At 40.1% G+C, this 18,812-nt stretch overlaps 1 protein-coding gene across 13 annotated transcripts in view; it reads left to right on the top strand.

Moving 5' to 3' along the window:
• The window catches only part of NRG1 (neuregulin 1), a 159,785-nt gene extending 141,424 nt beyond the window's left edge, over positions 1-18,361 (top strand). For 8 of the 13 annotated variants that reach the window (XM_014537866.1, XM_014537865.1, XM_014537864.1 and 5 more), the window contains 5 exons: positions 2,306-2,408; positions 3,977-4,103; positions 6,522-6,652; positions 7,521-7,727; positions 10,403-18,361. In XM_014537866.1, the coding sequence (XP_014393352.1) occupies positions 2,306-2,408; positions 3,977-4,103; positions 6,522-6,652; positions 7,521-7,727; positions 10,403-11,054 (1,220 nt within the window). In that variant the 3' untranslated portion in view covers positions 11,055-18,361. Of the gene's footprint in view, positions 1-2,305; positions 2,409-3,976; positions 4,104-6,521; positions 6,653-7,520; positions 7,728-9,873; positions 10,016-10,402 lie in introns of all 13 variants that reach the window. The other 5 variants (XM_014537870.1, XM_014537869.1, XM_014537868.1 and 2 more) reach the window with 4 other exon arrangements.
• The last annotated feature ends 451 nt before the right edge of the window (positions 18,362-18,812 follow it).

Here is an 18,812-nt window from a genome sequence, read left to right as displayed (position 1 = left end):
AATGTAATTCCCTGTCCTGTGGCTATGGGGGAGGAGAGGCAGCAGACACAAGCAATTAACACATCAGCATTCACATTCCACTCCTCACTTGACTTTTGCGGCACAAAAATATGTGACACCACTTTTATGTCTCCTGGTTCATTGTTGCACCGCAGTGCACCAGCTGCTTCGCTTCCTAATCGTGGCTTCCCTGTGCTGGCCAGCCTAGGTTAGGAGTTATGCTGTATGGGGTAACCCTTCCAACTTCGCATCCACCTGTGCTTCCTACCTGAGCATTTCCTCCCTCTGGTTTTCTTTTTATTTGTTTCTTTTTCCTCCCTTAGTATCAGGCATGCTGTGCCAGGGACTTCAGATGACTCCTCCACTTCTAACCTTGTTTTGCCTTGACCCTGACTGCCTCCCTCTCTCAGTCATTCTGTCAGTCTGTCTGTCCTCCTCGGTTTGTTTTTCCTTTCCACTTCCAACCCTTCTGGTTTGTTTTTGTCTAATCTCTGCGGCATTCTAGTCTTTTACCCACTGACTTCTGTTCTCCTCCTCCTCCTCCTGTTAATAATCAGTGCTCTATTAATTTGATTTGACAATGTTCCTGACCTGTTAACTGGAATTTGATTACCGTGGGCTTGGCTTGTAGGAAATGTTTTGTATAATGATAAGGTCCACTGTGTCACAGAAATTAAAATGCACTTTTTCATTTCAAGGAAACTTCCTGCAAATTGCTCTCTTTCAATAGAGAAAAGAGGTGTGGTCACTGAGACTGAGAATGTCAACTGGAAACGTTCAGAAGGCCCATGTTGATGCCCAGATAAGAGGCGTTCATTTGTATAGGGTGTCCCAAAATTCACGCAAGATTTGCGATTCAATTCAATTGCAAATCTTGCGTGAATTTTGGGACACCCTAAATATCCCCCAGATCTTGACCAGCTTGTTAATCAGAAAACCAAGCACAGCTGACCCTGCCTGTTACGCACTGGTTGAGTTCTCTTTCTCAGTGACCTGCAAACTAACTTCCAATAAGTGTAATTAGACTGGTTGGAAGTTCAGCTCCAAAGGCAGTGGTTCTCAACCTTCCTGATGCCGCGACCCTTTAATACAGTTCCTCATGTTGTGGTGACCCCCAATTTCATTGTTACAAATTGAACATAATTTAAGCATAGTGACTAATCACAAAAACAACATGTAATTATATATGTGTTTTCCGATGGTCTTAGGAGACCCCTGTGAAAGGGTCATTCGACCCCCAAAGGGGTCGAGACCCACAGGTTGAGAACCGCTGTCTAAGGGATCAGTTTCACCATTAAGTCAGCCAACCTTGTTAAGAACTTGATCTACCATAGAATCAATCAAGTTGTCCACCCCCAAAAAACTAATTTGCAAATAGAAAGACCTTCATGCATAAGAGACTGGTTGCATTTGGGGTACAATAGTACCTTTACTTCAAAATTCTAACTCACACCTCCTTAGTGTAATCTACATTAGCTAATTTGCCATGTTGGTCAATGCAGGAATGTATAATCTATTCCAAATTACATATTATTTGTGCTAGTTATTCCTTTATACAGATAGAGGAGGAGTCTAAGTGCAATTGGTGACGTAATAATAATTGTCCTCCAAAGAACAAGTCTTCACCTTGGCCCAGGACTGTCTTAGCCACCAGATTGGATTTTCTCTGATATAGTGTCTTGCTACTCCACATCCTGTGGCTTATGTTCACATTTTACTGTGAAATCATAGGGGTCCTGCCCTGATTTGGTTGCTCACTACAAGCCAAGCTCATGTTCGCAAATGTCTTTGAGTTTATTTCGTTAAGTTATAAATGGTTCTTTGTAAAGACCACTGGAATATACAATAGCTGGGAAATCAAAAGAGACGGGGGGTGGAGAGAGAAAGGAAGAGAGGAGGGTCCCAGGGGTGCCAAACCCAGCTCCTTTTATTGGCGTTGATTCCTGTTGTCTTTGCAAGAGATGTTTGCAAGAGATTTTTTTAAAAAATACAAGTACAGTTTTAACCAAATAGTTATCTTATAATCAATGTTTATGATTTGCTAGTTTAATTCATATGTATCAGTAGCTTATAATTAAAGTAATATTATGGCATACTGTTTTTTATTGTAAATGGCCATGTCGTTTATACTCACCACATAGAGCAGTGTTATGCTGTACCTTAAGTATGTCTGCAACAGTAATGCATTGTCACATGTTTATTTCTTGTGACCATGGATAGTGCCATGCAGCATGCCAACTGTTCAATTGTAAGTCCGGGCAAGGGTCAGGGGCCTTTGGTGACGTCTGCTCTCGTCCCTTTCCAGAAGCAGAGGAGCTCTACCAGAAGAGGGTGCTGACCATCACTGGCATCTGCATCGCCCTGCTAGTGGTCGGCATCATGTGTGTGGTGGCCTACTGCAAAACCAAGTAATCCTTCCTCCCCGCGCTGCTCCCTCCTGACAGAAACCCATCTCCACAGCCCTGTCTTGGGGAAAAAAGCGGTGGGGAGAGGGACCCCAGGAGGACTTTTCCCCTTAGTTTTTCTTCTGAATCATCCATTTGAGCACCTTTCCTAATCACATAATTAGAAAGCACTGCCTATTGGTGTGAAAATGCTGAGGAGACTTCTGATGAGTGACCACAGCCCCCTGACCAGAGAAAGGGTTGGACGGGCAGACTTGTATGGGGCCCACACGTGTGCATGTGTGTGCGCGTGTGGATGTGAGAGGAGGGTGGCGGGTGCAAGAAGTGCACTTGTCAAACACTGCTGGGGACACGTCCAGTTTGCAATTACCATTAGAAGATAAAGGAAACGCTTGGTGGCATTTGAGATGCCATTTTCTGAGCATTATCCTGATTATTTTTTTAATTCCATCCAATGAAGTTTCCAGCTCAGATGCTCATGAGTGTGAGATGTACAAAAGGAATCTTCTTAGAGGAAAGTCAAGGGAAACTTGCTTGGAAAGAACAAAAGGGAAAACATTAAAACAGATTTGTGTTTACTATTTTTGATCCTTTAAACTGGGTCCATATTAACAAATGTAATCACTTTGTGACACAAATTCCCTCCACTTTCTGACGTATGACCTCCACTTCAAGTCTAAACAAATATTAACAGTTTTGTTTTGTTGCTTCATCACATAAATTTTCTTGCCAAAGCGAGTCATGGTGATATTATTATGATCTGAATGTTTTGTTGAGGAACGAAGACAGTGCTTTTAGTCCATAAAATCCAGGGCATAGATGGAGTTTTCCTACAACCCCAGAATTGGGTGCCAGATTGAGTAAGCGACAGAGATAAGCCTTCATGGAGTCACCTTAAGAGTTATTTACTTATTTATTTATTTTAAATCTTATTGTTGAAAGTATTACATAGGTCCTTCTTTTTCCCCCCTTAACTTGTTCCCTTAAGAGTCTTTTTAGATATTTTAATACCTAGTTATAAAAAAAAAAGTTGCCAAAGTACGATCCTGTTACAATTGTGCCCAAATCTACAGGCCAAATATGCACATTTTCACTCATGTACATGCACACACACCATGGATCACGTGCAGATTCAAAACTAACTGCGTTTTCTAAAGGCCGACAGGCTAAATTATAAATGAAATCAGCTCTATCAATTGCACAACGCAAGTTGTTACCTAAGACAAATGGCCACCTGTATGACTTAGGCCCAGATGGGTGGATTAGCAACGATGGGGTTTCAGCCAAATATCAACCCGACTTACCCCACCATCTCCTCTGTCTTCTCTCTCAGCAGTCCAGTTTCATTTCTGTAAGAAGCCCATTCAGCTTCTTACACATATTGGTTAAGAGAATGTGTGTGGTTCCACAGCTGCCCACAGGCAGATTCTAAGATGAAATGGCACACCCTCCCTCCCCCCTCCCTCACCACCAAGCCACTGCCCGGGTTATGTGTTGGTGAAATAAGGAATTGACTGAAATAAGAAATGTAAGCAATAGAAAAAAGTAAATGCTCCCTTTTCCACACGCAGGAAACAGCGGAAAAAGCTTCACGACCGGCTTCGGCAGAGTCTTCGGTCCGAGCGCAACAACATGGTCAACATCGCCAACGGGCCTCACCACCCCAACCCGCCCCCCGAGAACGTGCAGCTGGTGAATGTATGTTGACTCTGGCAGTGGATACGCTGAGCATCTCCCCTCTGTTCAGGCACCTTGCAGTTTATTTTCTAAAGCTCTTAGCTGCTGCCATTAATCTCCACGGCTTCCAGGAATCCAAGGTTTTGCCAGGAGAAAATAATGGGGACATTTTTTAAAGTGGATTTGGTTACTGTAAAACCAGCACATTTCCTCCCCTAAAGTGTTCATTAAGGGGTTGGAATAATAATGTTGGGTTTGTTCTGCGGGGAGGCCGTAGCTGGAAGAAAAAAAAGAAAAACACAAAGGAAAATTAGAAAATGAATGATACAAGAATCAGAAGGAAATGTTTTATTTTTCTAATTTGGAAATGAAGGCTGCTCCAGCCTCTCGCTGATTAGTACTGAGAACGGAGCTGAGGGCTTTAGAGTGATTTTATTGGAGGCTTCACCGTGCCTGATGATTTGCGGATTCTGATTTACAAAGGAAGAAATTAGGGCAGGAAAGGTCAACTGACTTATCAAACTTGCTTCTCAGCAAAACTGGAGGAACATTTGCTTTCCTATTCCCTGACTCTGTCTACGTGATGCCACACCCTCCTGATGAAACCTACCCTTCACCACTCAAGTCCTTTGTTTAAAATTTACCAGGCTTTGAAATATAACTGAGTCAGAGAATATTAGATTCCGCAAAGTCTTTCGATATCACCTTCAAATCTTCCTTTTATTTTTTTACAGAGAAGGGCCAGAGCTGGACTCAGTTTCCCTGGCTTTTGAAGTGTTGCTCTTTCTATTCCTATTCCACCATCATTCTTCCTGTTTTCGTCATTTCGCTCTGATTTTTTACTTTTTATAAGCAAAGCTTGAAGATTGTATTGCACTACCATTTTCTGTTCTATAGAAAAAGGTATATTTTGTGTGGAGCAAATATATCATGGACCCAAGTTCAGAGTGGGTGGTTTCTAAACCACCAGTAAATCTTGTAGCAGAGACCTACAGGAGACTGGTAGAGTCAGGTGCAAATACATTAGCATGCTTTGCTGCTTCCACCCCCATCAGTGCTCATTAGAATGTTCTGCATGGTCGATCAATGCACTCACTACAGACACACCTATACGCTGTCACTAAGAAAGTTACAAGATGTAGGAAGCAGAATGACTGCCTGGATTCCATTCATGGCTCACACACTGTGTGACTTTAGGCTTTAACCTTTCTAAACCCTATTTGTTCATCATGAAAACAGGCCTAAAAATAATACTTACTTCAGAATGTTCTTGCTAGCATTAAATAAGAGAACCTACATAAAACACTTAGCCCAGTGGCATTTAATGAGTGTTGAATAAGTGTTAAATGTTATTTTCATTAGATACACTGGGCTTACACTGCCTTCCAGGAGCAAGAGTGAAATGGTACCCAGACTGGAAGTAGCTCATTATGTGTGACGCCACCATCTTTTCCTTAAAGCCAGCTAGCCGCACGTACCAGGGATTCCACATGGAATAACCTTTCCTCCAAGAGAACCAGTTAGAATTTCAAGCATGATTCAAGTTGCATTTTTTGGGGCTTCCATGAATATATGAGGTTATTTTAGCGCTCACCGCCCATCAGATTACAAAGCCCTATTTCATCTGAGGGTATCCTTTTCTTTGCCTCATCCTCTATTTAACTTAATTTGGTGTAAATACAAATAGCATTTAAAACAACTTCAGAATGTGCCTCTCCCGCTGAGAAGACAGTAAATAGCTACTGTGATTTGATGATGAAAATGAAATAGAATGTACTTGCACTGCATTTGGATCCTCCATGTATTATGTGCTTTCTCAGATGTGTGACCATAACAACTTCTGTACATCCTTCCCATCTCTCAGTAGCCTCACTACTCTTACTACTGACAATTTAAAAATTCCAGTGGTATCATTTGGGCAACGTGGACACTAGGAAATTGTAAAACAGTGGTAGATCTAAACTACTGACAATTTAAAAATTCCAGTGGTATCATTTGGACAACATGGACACTAGGAAATTGTAAAACAGTGGTAGATCCAAAATATAGAGACTTTATTTTTTTACAATATAGAGACTTTAAACAAATTCTTCTTTCACTTGTAACAACCATGACAAAAAATGAATATTGGACAAATATTTTTACTGAATTCTAGTCATGTTATCAACTAGAAACAAACTAAAAAAAATGGATAATGAGCAGTTATGACTGTAGGACCTCTATTGAGAACACGTCCAAAGAGTAACTTATTAATTCCACTCACTGAATCTAAAGGCCACAGTAACCAGAATAGGATTTTCTATCTGGACATTGGAGAAAAGAAATTTATTATGAAGAAATGTACTGTTTATTATGTGTACTAGAACAGATTTTTGTGTGTGGCAGTGCTAATGTTTTGACTTACATGAATCTTCAATTTGTGTCTCTTTGTTTAACCAGCAATACGTATCTAAAAATGTCATCTCTAGTGAGCATATTGTTGAAAGAGAAGTGGAGACATCTTTTTCCACCAGTCACTATACCTCGACAACTCATCATTCCACTACCGTCACCCAGACTCCGAGTCACAGGTATGAGAAAAAAACAATTGTGTGGTTTTTCAAAGAATGAATATTTGTAAATTTCCTTGTGCTGCCATTGCCTAAGAAAGGCACAGGACACATTTATGGGGCAGTGAAGTATAGTTAAATGTATGGTGTGGGACAAAAACAGACTTTGGACATCCACTGGCTCTGCCATTTAATTGCTGTTTAAATTTGAGCCTTAATTTTTTTTCATCATCAAACAAGGGGAAATGATACCTACCTCAAGAGTTGTTCCCTATTTTAGAGATTGTCTTTACTCTTGCCCAACCACTCACTGAATTGCTATACTGGGAAAACTCTGTCTTAGATGCTATATAATACTTAGAAGTTGACTTCTCCCATTGATTGAATTGCCCTGGGAAATACACATGAGAAATCGATTAAATACGTGAACCCTAAATTAGCAAATGCCCTGGTGACCAATATCTGAGTGCAACACTAGTGCAACCAAAGGCAACACTAGACTTCCAAATGTAGCTCACTTGGGCAAGTGTTTCCTTAACCTAAGCTGTCAAGATCAGAATGACTATAAAAACACTTAGCACATAGTGATATTTGATAAATGTGTTGAATGAGTGAACAAATGAATAACCTGTGTCCTTACAAAACCAGTCTAAATCAAGATCCTTTCTATAGCAAGTGTCTTTATAACAATTCTATTCTGAGACAAGTTATGTTATAGTGAACTACTGATGCATGGATAATTTGAAATATTTGGTCATTCTCTTCATTTCCATGTAGTGAACTACTGATGCATGGATAATTTGAAATATTTGTCTGGTCATTCTCTTCATTTCCATTTTTGCACATAATTTTCTAAAAAATATCTTTGCCTTTCACATTTCCCCTCTAGCTGGAGCAACGGACACACCGAAAGCATCATTTCTGAAAGCCACTCTGTAATCATGATGTCATCAGTAGAAAACAGTAGGCACAGCAGCCCAACTGGGGGCCCAAGAGGACGTCTTAATGGCATGGGAGGCCCTCGTGAATGTAACAGCTTCCTCAGGCATGCCAGAGAAACCCCTGACTCCTACCGAGACTCTCCTCATAGCGAAAGGTAAAACTGAAGGGCAAAGCTACTGCAGAGGAGAAAGAACCCCAGTAAGCGAATCCCCATGAGCACCTGCGGTCTCACCTAAGGAAATCTACTCTAATGAGAATAAGGGGCAGCAGTTGCCTGTTCTAGGAGTGCTCCTAGTTGATGAAGTCATCTTTCTGTTTGACTGAACTCATTTCTTCTGAGCTTCTCACCTCGTCCCAGTGGCCAACAGGCAACAGACTCTTAACGAGCTGGAATGATTTGATGTGGAAGGTGCAGCCAACTTGGAGTTCCTAGGTCCGGCCTTAGGCTCAGCCCCACTCGGGATCTGTTTCCTCAGTTGTCACTTTAGAGAGATGGCACCAGTGATTGATAAGGACCCTTCTAGAATTCCAATTTGCCAGTTATCCAAACTCTGGTCGAACTGACCTCGTGTTCTCATGTGCTAACTCGTCTTACCTTCCAGCCTCAGTAAAATCAAATCAAGGGCTATGTCACTGCTGACTCTCATGGGGAACAACTGCTTGCGTTCCACCATAGATTATCCCTTTTATGAAATTCCAAGAAGGGATGAATAAATAAATCTTTTATATGCTGCGTCTGACAGTCTTCACAGGTGGTTTTCAAAGTAGATATTGCCTCTCATATGGCCCTTTATTCCAGAATGTTTTGGCTTTTTTTCTGGGGGTATTGGATTGGGTTGGGGAATTATAGCAAAGGTAAAATAAAGAACAGAGGAAAGTAAACTGAAAGAGATGCTTTATAGAAATACTAAATTTATAGATTCTCTATCCATTTTCACCTAAACTGGGAGAGAGTTATACCCAACCAGCATTTCTAGCCTACCAGTAAGCTGTCACTTGTTTGTTTCCAAAGCCGGAGGGGTTTTGTCTGCTTGTTTACTGTATCATCTCAGTCTAATCTTTGACCATTTGTTCAAAGCTTTACATAATGTCAAATATGTATTTGGTATTTACATGGGTGGAAATAGTTTGGTAGACTCTTTCCACTCTTTGCTTGGGAAGTACTTAAAACAAAAGATGACCAGTTTGGGGGCTTATAGGTCATATAGAACCTGCTAATCACTTCTCGAATGGCCTTTCTATGAAATATCCCAAAATGGTATTTCAAAGCTTTATGGAATTAAAGGTTGCTCTGTTCATGGATGAAAAATAAGGCATTGTCCAAAACTGGTTTAAAACATTACTCTTAGATATACATATAATTATACATTTATGTATTTAAAAAGTCTATCTATTCTGTTTTAGTCTTTTTTGAAACCTGAAAAGAGTTTAGGGATCAATTCTTTCTTACTACATGTGACATTTATCTTTAAAGAATGACATTTCCCTACTGTGGTAGACTTCCTTGAATATCCCAGATAGTCTCTAGGATCATGAAAAGATAAATCACTTTTATGTGTTTGGTTAAATTTGGATTAGCATTTCTCAGAGAGCTAAAGTTAAGTACTCAGAAAGCAAAAAGTCTGAAGATTCGGGCACCAAGTAGTTCAACCTCTAGACACTCTCCCATTTTAGACACAGCTAGATCTCACATTCATATAACTCTGAATCATGGCTGAAAGCAGGAAGGTTAATAGGTTCCTGTTAGCTAATGTTCAGATGGTGCTGTCCTGAGTCATCACAGGTCGTGTCAAATTAGACTCTGAGAACACCAATGTGAAAAAAAGAGTCATCTAGTGCTATGCATTGGTAACATTTTTATCAAAAGCTGAGAAATGTGACTGTCAATAAGCCACATGTCTTCTCCAGTGCCAAGTCAGGTCTTCTTATTCCTGGGGGGATAAAGCATGATATGGTAAAAACATTGCACTCAGTGTCTTGACAAGAAGATTCAATGAGCATTATCAGCCATAACATGACGTAAGGTAACATGGTACAGCAGACCTTGAGCAGTCACAAAGATAAGCCAAAGACTGATGCAGCTCTAATTTTTGGAAGAAAGGTAGACCAGGGATTGAATATTCTGTGAAGCCAATGTAAGGATCTCTCAGGCTTACCTTTGGATGTCTTGGTCACTGGGATGGATAGTTGCAAATTGAATGTTAAGAAGTAGCATTTCATGGAAAAATTTAAAGCACACAAATATGTTACACTGTTATCAGGAATAAATCTAAGTCACTATGCTCTTTTTTTTTCATAAGACATAACCTTATAGCTGAGCTAAGGAGAAACAAGGCACACAGATCCAAATGCATGCAGATCCAGCTCTCAGCAACTCATCTTAGATCTTCCTCCATTCCCCATTTGGGCTTCATTCTCTAAGACCCCTTGGCCTTTAGGAAGGTATAGTATTTAAGTAATACTTCTTTCCCTTACAAATCCCTCAGCCTTGGTCCTTACAAACTAACAGGTTCCCAGGACCTCGTGCCCTCTAATCTTGACTCATGCTTTTATTTACAATCATGATGAGATTGGAAATCCTTAAAGCTTTGATGAGCTAGGCCATGTAGCTGATCTATGCATGTACTCCTGTAAGGAAACTCTTGGCTACATAACTTGAGATCCCAAGGGTACTGAATGTCCTAGTGTAAAAATCCAAGAAGTATACGATGAACAGAAATTCTTTGTTCTCTGATTATGTAATATCGTGAACTCTGTCCCCTTCCCCTCCCTACTCTATGACTCCTCTTATTCCACCACACTTATGCGGGGTATTCTGTGCTCACACAGGTATGTGTCAGCAATGACCACCCCGGCTCGTATGTCACCTGTAGATTTCCACACGCCAAGCTCCCCCAAATCGCCCCCTTCGGAAATGTCTGCACCTGTGTCCAGCACGACGGTGTCCATGCCCTCTATGGCAGTCAGCCCCTTTGTGGAAGAAGAGAGACCTCTGCTTCTGGTGACACCACCACGGCTGCGGGAGAAGTATGACCACCACCCTCAGCAATTCAACTCCTTCCACCACAACCCCGCGCATGAGAGCAGCAGCCTGCCCCCTAGCCCCTTGAGGATAGTGGAGGATGAGGAGTATGAAACGACCCAGGAGTACGAGCCAGCTCAAGAGCCTGTTAAGAAACTCACCAACAGCCGGCGGGCCAAAAGAACCAAGCCCAATGGCCACATTGCCAACAGGTTGGAAATGGACAGCAACACAAGTGCTGAGAGCAGTAACTCAGAGAGCGAAACAGAAGATGAAAGAGTAGGTGAAGCCACCCCTTTTCTGGGCATACAGAACCCCCTGGCAGCCAGTCTCGAGGCAGCACCTGCCTTCCGCCTGGCCGAGAGCAGGACTAACCCAGCAGGCCGCTTCTCGACACAGGAGGATCTGCAGGCCAGGCTGTCTAGTGTAATTGCTAACCAAGACCCTATCGCTGTATAAAAACCTAAATAAACACATAGATACACCTGTAAAACTTTATTTTATATAATAAAGTATTCCACCTTAAATTAAACAATTTATTTTATTTTAGCAGTTCTGCAAATAGAAAACAGGAAAAAAACTTTTATAAATTAAATATATGTATGTAAAAATGTGTTATGTGCCATATGTAGCAATTTTTTACAGTATTTCCAAACGAGAAAGATATCAATGGTGCCTTTATGTTATGTTATGTCGAGAGCAAGTTTTGTACTGTTACCGTGATTGCTTTTCCACAGTATTTCAGCAAAACCTCCCATATATTCTGTTTTCGCTGGCTTCTTGTGCATTGCATTATGATGTTGACTGGATGTATGATTTGCAAGACTTGCAACTGTTCCTCCGTTTGCTTAAAGTAGCACCCAATCAGTACGTCTTGTAATGGCACATCCATCCAAATACTCTTCTCTTCTGTACGAAGTTTTCTTTTGCTTTCAGTCTATGAAATGAGTCGTGTCTACTCTGCCAGCCAAAGGTTTGCTTCACTGGGCTCTGAGATAATAGTAGATCCAACAGCATGCTACTATTAATTACAGCAGGAAACTGCATTAAGTAATGTTAAATATTAGGAAGAAAGTAATATTGTGATTTTTAAAAAAACTATATTATTCATCAGAAGACAGCTTGCTCTCACTAAGAGGAGCTATCACTTAATTTATTTCAATTTATTTTTCTTGACGAAAAAGCAACAGTTTGGAGGGTAGCAGAGAAAATGGGTTCTGGCTTGCTATTAAGGTAAGACCAACACCTTATCAGAGGACTCAATGTCACTTTCTCTCTGGGGGAATGACACAACAGCACATCTAGTTGAAGATCAAACCAGGGCTGGACAAGGTGCAATCATTCCTGACTTGCATTTTTCACTGATTTTGGAGCTAGTGATTGGTTCTGTCTTCTTGGCTTGAAACAGACATGCTATGGCACAAACACCCCAGCTCCAACAGCACACTCAGCACTTGTCTGAAATACCTAGAGGGAAACGTGCCTGCTGTGCCTAGTGGTGACTGGTCATCATAGGGAAATAGAGTGTCCAGAGGAGGGATTGATGGAAGACACAGGTGGAGGGCAGCTGTGTGGCATGGGTTGCAATTTTAAACAGTTTTGTTGACCACTCCTTTCTCCTCATTAGTTTTCTCTTGCTTTTCAATGTTGCCTTGATTAGGTCATGACTATGCATGAACATTTTTGTCAGGAATGGCCAACATGCATGTGATTTGTGACTAGTAAGAACCTTCTGAGAGTAATGCTTCATCAGGCAACATCAATACTGTTGGAAAGACTGCACCTTTCCCTGCAGAAACACGACCCCCTCCTGTGTACTGACCTCTTGATTCCCAGCCTGTATCACCCATTTCCTCCTTTGTTTTTGCTTTACTCTCACAGAACAGGACTAAGATGGGTCTAAACTTTGCATGTTCTCTTGGGATTGTAAATCCAAAGAAGGCCTATAGGTATTAACATTCGAAAGAACTGCTAATTCAGGAAAATAATAGCTTTTTGTAAAAATTGCAGGCCCCCATTTTATGACCTGCCTGATACCTGCCGAATCTGGCTGGAGCTTTACTGAGGTTCCAAGTAGACTCCTGGGAGCCATGTGACAAAATGGGAAACAGGTTAGCAAGGGGTCCAAAATACCAGGCATGAAGTCAATGAAAGTAACTGCTGCTTGTTGGCAGGTGAACTGAACCTATTTCTTCACCAAATTTCTATGTTAAAGGTAAAGGGGAGAAGATACATGCAAGTAGGTCTTAGAAGAAAAATGCAGGCTGGGCATGAGTCATGTCATTGAGCTCCTACATGTTTCTACAATCCACAGAGATGCCTGATTGATTGCAGGTCTTTGAAGTTACTCTGAGTATTTGATATCCCAGGCTGCCCTTCACTGTTCACATACCACTTCCTCTGTGCCCGGCAGTGCCCTCATCAGCTTGTTAATCCACACGGAGGGGCCCCTGTCAGGCGGCACAAGTTGCACTGATTTCCCAGGTCTGTAGACATGAGTAAGCTCACGGCAGGAGGAAGAAGACAGTCAACCCAAAGAGGTTCTATAAGTTATTCTAATATTGCCTTTGAGTCAGTCTTGGACTATTTCAATAAAAAATTCCTATCACAAATTAAAACTACAACTTTTGCTTCTAATTCTACAGACTTAGGAGTATTCACATGTCTCATTCTGAATAATTTCAAGAATAAATAAAATCTATCGAGAGCAATGAGCAACATGAAAATTGTTGTAAATTTTCAGGTTACAAAAATATATGAAAACTTAGGATAAGAGGAAAGTTTCTTTCCAATTTGATTCTAGTCACTCACAGAGGGGGCGTTATTCGGGACAGCATTACCTGTAAAAGAAGAGCTTCCCTTGATAAGAAAGGCCAGCTGACTCCTCAGGGCTACCTGCTGCGGCCACCGGATTTGTGTTCACAGGGACATCTCTATGTTGTTTAACTGCCACGTGGCTCTCAACCACCCACCCTGTTTATAAACTCAGGCAGTGCTGTGGCCATTCAAAGGAGGGTGAACCTATGTTCCCAGCAAATGAAAAGCTTCTGTGGGTTTTTGGGTAATTGCCCAGAAGTTCCACAGCCACTCTGCCCCCTGGAAATCATATCCTACTGAGGGGTATGCAGTGGAACATAGTATATGCAAACTTCTTTTTCTCACTCAAGATTCCTTTACTATCCTACTCTCCCTTCTTGCCTGGTATGACTTTTTTCCAAGAGTACCTGGACAGCCTCATGCTTTCTACAAACTAACACTCTACCAGGGTGTATGTGAATGTGTTTCAGACACCAACATGCTGTATCTTCCTTGTTTAAGTGTGACTGTCTTGATACAGGTGGAGTTTATCCAGGGTAACTTGCTCAGTAATTATTCCTATTTTTTTCTGGCCTAGAGTTAAAAGGGGCACAGCTCACATTGGTGAAAATAAGGAAGGCTAGTTTTATTATTTAGCACTGGCTGCGTTCCACCAGCCACAGAGATGAGATTTCTATCTACAAAGGCCCATGAAACACTGCAGAGAAATGCAGACAAAGGGAAATGGCCACATATCACAAGTTCTATTATATATTCTTTTGTAAATACACCATGTACATTACTTAGATGTTTTCCTAAATCATTTACTGTCTTTATGAGTTAATGTCAGAATTTTACTCTCTCAACTTACTGTGTAACATTGTAAATAACATAATGTCCTTTATTATTTATATTTAAGCATCTAACATAGAGTTGTTTTCATATAAGTTTAAGGTAAATGTCAAAAATATATGTTTTTTGTTTTTCTTCACTTTAAAATTATGTATCTTTTTCTTTTTTTAAAGAATAATTTATTGTTCAGGAGAAAGAATGTATATGTAATTGAAACTATTTGAAGAATGCACATTTGAAAGCCGTGGGGGTACTGATAAACTAAAGAATTCCTTATCCAAAATACTAAGCAATAAGTAATTGTGATTTATTTAAAGTTTTGTTCATTTTCCATGAACGAAATACTGCAATAAAAATGCCACTCTGTGGAGACCTGGGAGTGTTGCTCAGCAGACTAACGTTTCAGTCTGTTAGACCAGCACCTTTCGTGTTCCTGAGACAGATGTGCTAATATAGGAATGTGTTCCATGGACCCCACATCATCTTGTCTGTGCTTTGCTTTGGCCTCACTGTCTATTATTGAGTCATCTGCTGCCTATTGATTCTTCTTGCCACTGTATTCCTTGTTTAAGGGGCCACACCCAAGCAATATGATGTCTCCCCCCACCACCCACACACAATAACATGTCAGAGAGGACATTCTAGGCATGATCACTGGGTCTTGGTTGTTAACATGTTCTGTAGTAACAGCAAGAAACTTCTTCAGACTAATGGAAATGTCAACATGGCAACCCATGCAGTCATGAGAGGAAAACTTGTCATTATCATTCAAATAGTCTGATGGCCACCATGGCCTCAAAGCAGCCAGTCAGAACCTGGCCATGCTAAGCTTCCTATCACTTCAGTCAATTTATTTTCCATCAGGCTCTTAATTTAATGATTCACTGTTTTAAGAGGAGATAAGGCTAAATTGGGCTCATTCCCCTTGTTCTATCAATAAATTAAACTCAATGTCCATCTTAATGCTCGGGGAAGGGCGTATGCATGAGAAATGTCCCACATCCTAAAACTCACAGAAATGAGGATAGTACTTTTCTTACTGAAATTAGCCTAAACAAAAGCCATATTTTAACAAATAGTTATTTGCATGGGTGGTACTTTTTATATATTTCAAGCATTTTACTCAGTATTCCAAACAGGGTAAGGGCAAGGAGAGGTCAGCAATCCTTTGGGGTACACAGTGGCCCCCTTTGAAGTTTGATGATACCTGAGGCTTCCCATTAACATCACTTCCATATATGCACATGATTCCTGTTACCTACCAACAGTTCCAGTAGTGTCCTCTCCAAAACAGTCTGGATGTCTAGAAGAGTCAGAGTGATCTTTATGCTAGTTTTACTATTTACATTACTAAATTTTCAAAACTATTCAGAAACCTCACATTTGTGTCAACTGTGATTTACATGCACACACACACACACACACACAAATGCTGAACACACACTAACCCAAAGCCACCACATTCTTTCACCTATTCAATTAAGAAAATCAAGGATTGAGCAGAATTTAAAAATTAAAGATGAAGACATTTTCCTATGTCTTCAAATTTAAGCTGAGGCTTTGACCATCTCCCAGATTGAAAACTACAAGCTGTCTTAGTGATTTCTGTTAAAATTGGGTACCTAAGCTATATTTGAGGCAGATACGTGTGTGGTGAAGGGAGGTATGGAGAGCGTGAAGATATACATATAGCCAAATTAAATATCTGGATAATTGTTTCTATTCTCCATTCACTTCAACCATGTAGACTCTTGAATGTCAAACCCAGGCCAGCTCTCCAAACTAGCAAACGATCTATCTTTCCAATGTAGTGTCTTCCCCATCATTTGATTTCTTTGCTCTCTGTCCTGATGATGAATGACAAGAGGACTCGATGTCAAGGATTTAGGGTTAAGAGAGGCAATTCTGAAATCCAGAGATTTAGGATGCTGGAGGGAATGGGCATTGTTTGGTCTCATGTGAATCAGTCTGCACTCCACCTTTGGCCAGCCCTCCCTGAAATGGATAACATGAAATAAATTTATGAAAACTATTAGTCCAAATGATTAATTTGGTAGGAAATAGAAATGCTTTCAGTTTATAAAAGATAGAACCATCCTACTGCTACAAAAAGCAGCAATATTTCTAACCTTTCAGGCTGTTGTTGGTCAATTAGCTGGGCCCAATCCTCCATGTTATACTCCTGTTGACATCCTGACACTGCGGTTGTTGGACCTCTCTGGTGAGCTGTTGGTTTTGCACTTCAGTGAGTTCCAAAATATCATCCATCAGGAAAATAGGAAAGGACTTTGTTACCTGGAGGAAAACCATCATGATCTACCTGATTCTTTTAAGAACAGAGTAGGAGAAGGAGACCAGTAATTCCTAAAGAGGAGACAAAATGTGGCAGTGGTTCCACCCAGGATCTTTTTCTAACCCTTCCCCTTCAAACTGACTTATTGAGACAAGTTGATGGAGGAAACAACATCCCTTCCCACCCCACAGCATGCTGAAGAGGCTAGAGAATTATTTGTAGATGTAAACATCATTTATAGCTTGTATAGATTTGCTCATAAGCAGAGAAATAACCTGTTAAGTATAAGTAACATTTTATCACATTTTATGACTTAAAACATCCTTTATCGCCTTTTCATTCGCACTTTTGACCTTCTGGGATATTGATATGACACATGATGAGGACAATTTAGGCTCAGGGAAGTAAAAATCTTTACTGAAGCTACACATGAGTGAGTTGCAGAGATAATAGTAATATCAAAGTTTTCTGACTACAATTCTTATTTCTACTGACCATACTCCTCCCAACCCTCTGACCCAAGAACAAAAAAGTCTTTCATTTTTGATTTTTCATTACATGGGCAGTCCATGTTACAACCAAAACCAAGTTCCTATTTGAAAGACAGTGAGCCCCTCTGACTTAGGTTTAGAGATACTCTAGAACCCAATTTGCTTGGCATAGTGGCTCTATATACCTTTCCCTAAACATAGCTTCCTAAGGAAATGAAGTGTAGCCATAGGAATGAATTCTCAGTTTCAATATGTAGGTAACACCTACAGTGGAAAGAGTATAGCACTTAGCAACTTTGTGAATTTGCACGATTTCCTTCTTCAAGCTTATTTCCTGATCTCTAACATGGCAATTCAACGGACTTCACAAGGCTGGGATGTGGTGACGATAAATTTGAGCACATGTAAGGAAGTCATAAAATGTCCACCCCATAGTGATTTTCAAATACTACCTTCCATTTGCTTTTTCCCTTCCAGATTCTTAAGATTTGGAATCTAAGTTTCTCAGTTTCAAATGACATACTCTACATTGCACACACTGATCAAATAAACATATCATTTCTCCAGTGTAGTAAGCAAATATTTGCAACAAGTAAATTCCCTTTTAATAAGAACTATATGTTATACAGCATAATCACTAACCAGCATTAAAGTTGCAGCTCAATAACTTCATGTATTTTATGTTTGCTTCTTGTGTAGCCATACTGTTTTACATGAAGTCTCTAATTTCAGTGTCTTATTCTATTAATGTTTCATTATAATTCACAGAAATTTACTAAAACATAACTCTTTATACAGTTTTCATAATTCCACCTTCAAACTTCATTGCAACTATCTACTAAGACAAACAGAAAAAAGATCCTAAATATATAGGATGCCTATGCACACCATTTGCCTTAGTTTGCACCCAGAATGTTTAGACATATTTCATTTTCTTAAACTGTAGTCCAAAGGCCCAGCAAAAGGTCTGCCTGCAGAGCAACAACATCAGAGGAGTTAAGTCTCAGATTAATTCCTAAATGTAAGTAACCACTTGGATTATAGATGTTTCTCAGCCACTCCCATTACCCAACCAAAAGTTCTTAAGGTTCTACTCACTCTTCACTCTATGCATAAAACAGAATTCTTGTCTTGGGTCCAAAGCAATTAATAATTTATAGATTTAAGTTCGTTTGATTCAATCCTTTAAAATTTCATCCTCCATCAAGGGTGGCAGGTGACTTGGTCTTATGATATATATCACCAGGCTCATGGCATAGACATTGTTAATAGTAAGAGAGTCTCATATAATTGTCCACACAGCATCCTTCATTTAAATAAAAATGTATTGCATTGAAATAAAGTTGTCTTTATGTTTTAAAAAATAAGGAAGTTTTCTTATTTTTTAAAAAATAATCTAGATATAAGCATTATATTTCTTAATTATGAATTACCATCATGAGTTAAGCTAACACTTGTCTTCTATTCTGTGACTTTCATTAGGTGAATCCTTCTTGCCTGACCTTGAGCCCTTCTCTTGAAGTGAGATACTCAGAGAGACTTCAGGTTAGGGCCATTTTCTAGAGCCCTTCTCATTTCTCACAGTTGAGCCTAACATGAACTTTTCATCTTCACCATTGGTGTGTACTTTACTAATCAATAAGGTTACAAAACAGACAACTTCCTCTTGGGTCCTAGAGTCTCACAATGAAAAATAAAGATGATAGGAAATGCCACGTGGGAGAGCCACTTGTTCTGAGCTCCTCAATTCCCAGCAGCCAGGTTCCTTCTAATTGTAAGATGAAT

The sequence above is a fragment of the Myotis brandtii genome, unplaced genomic scaffold (genome assembly GCF_000412655.1).
Source record: "Myotis brandtii unplaced genomic scaffold, ASM41265v1 scaffold185, whole genome shotgun sequence".
NCBI lineage: Eukaryota > Metazoa > Chordata > Mammalia > Chiroptera > Vespertilionidae > Myotis > Myotis brandtii.
Note: the sequence above shows the minus strand (reverse complement) of the source record. Positions and strands in the feature narration are given on the sequence as shown.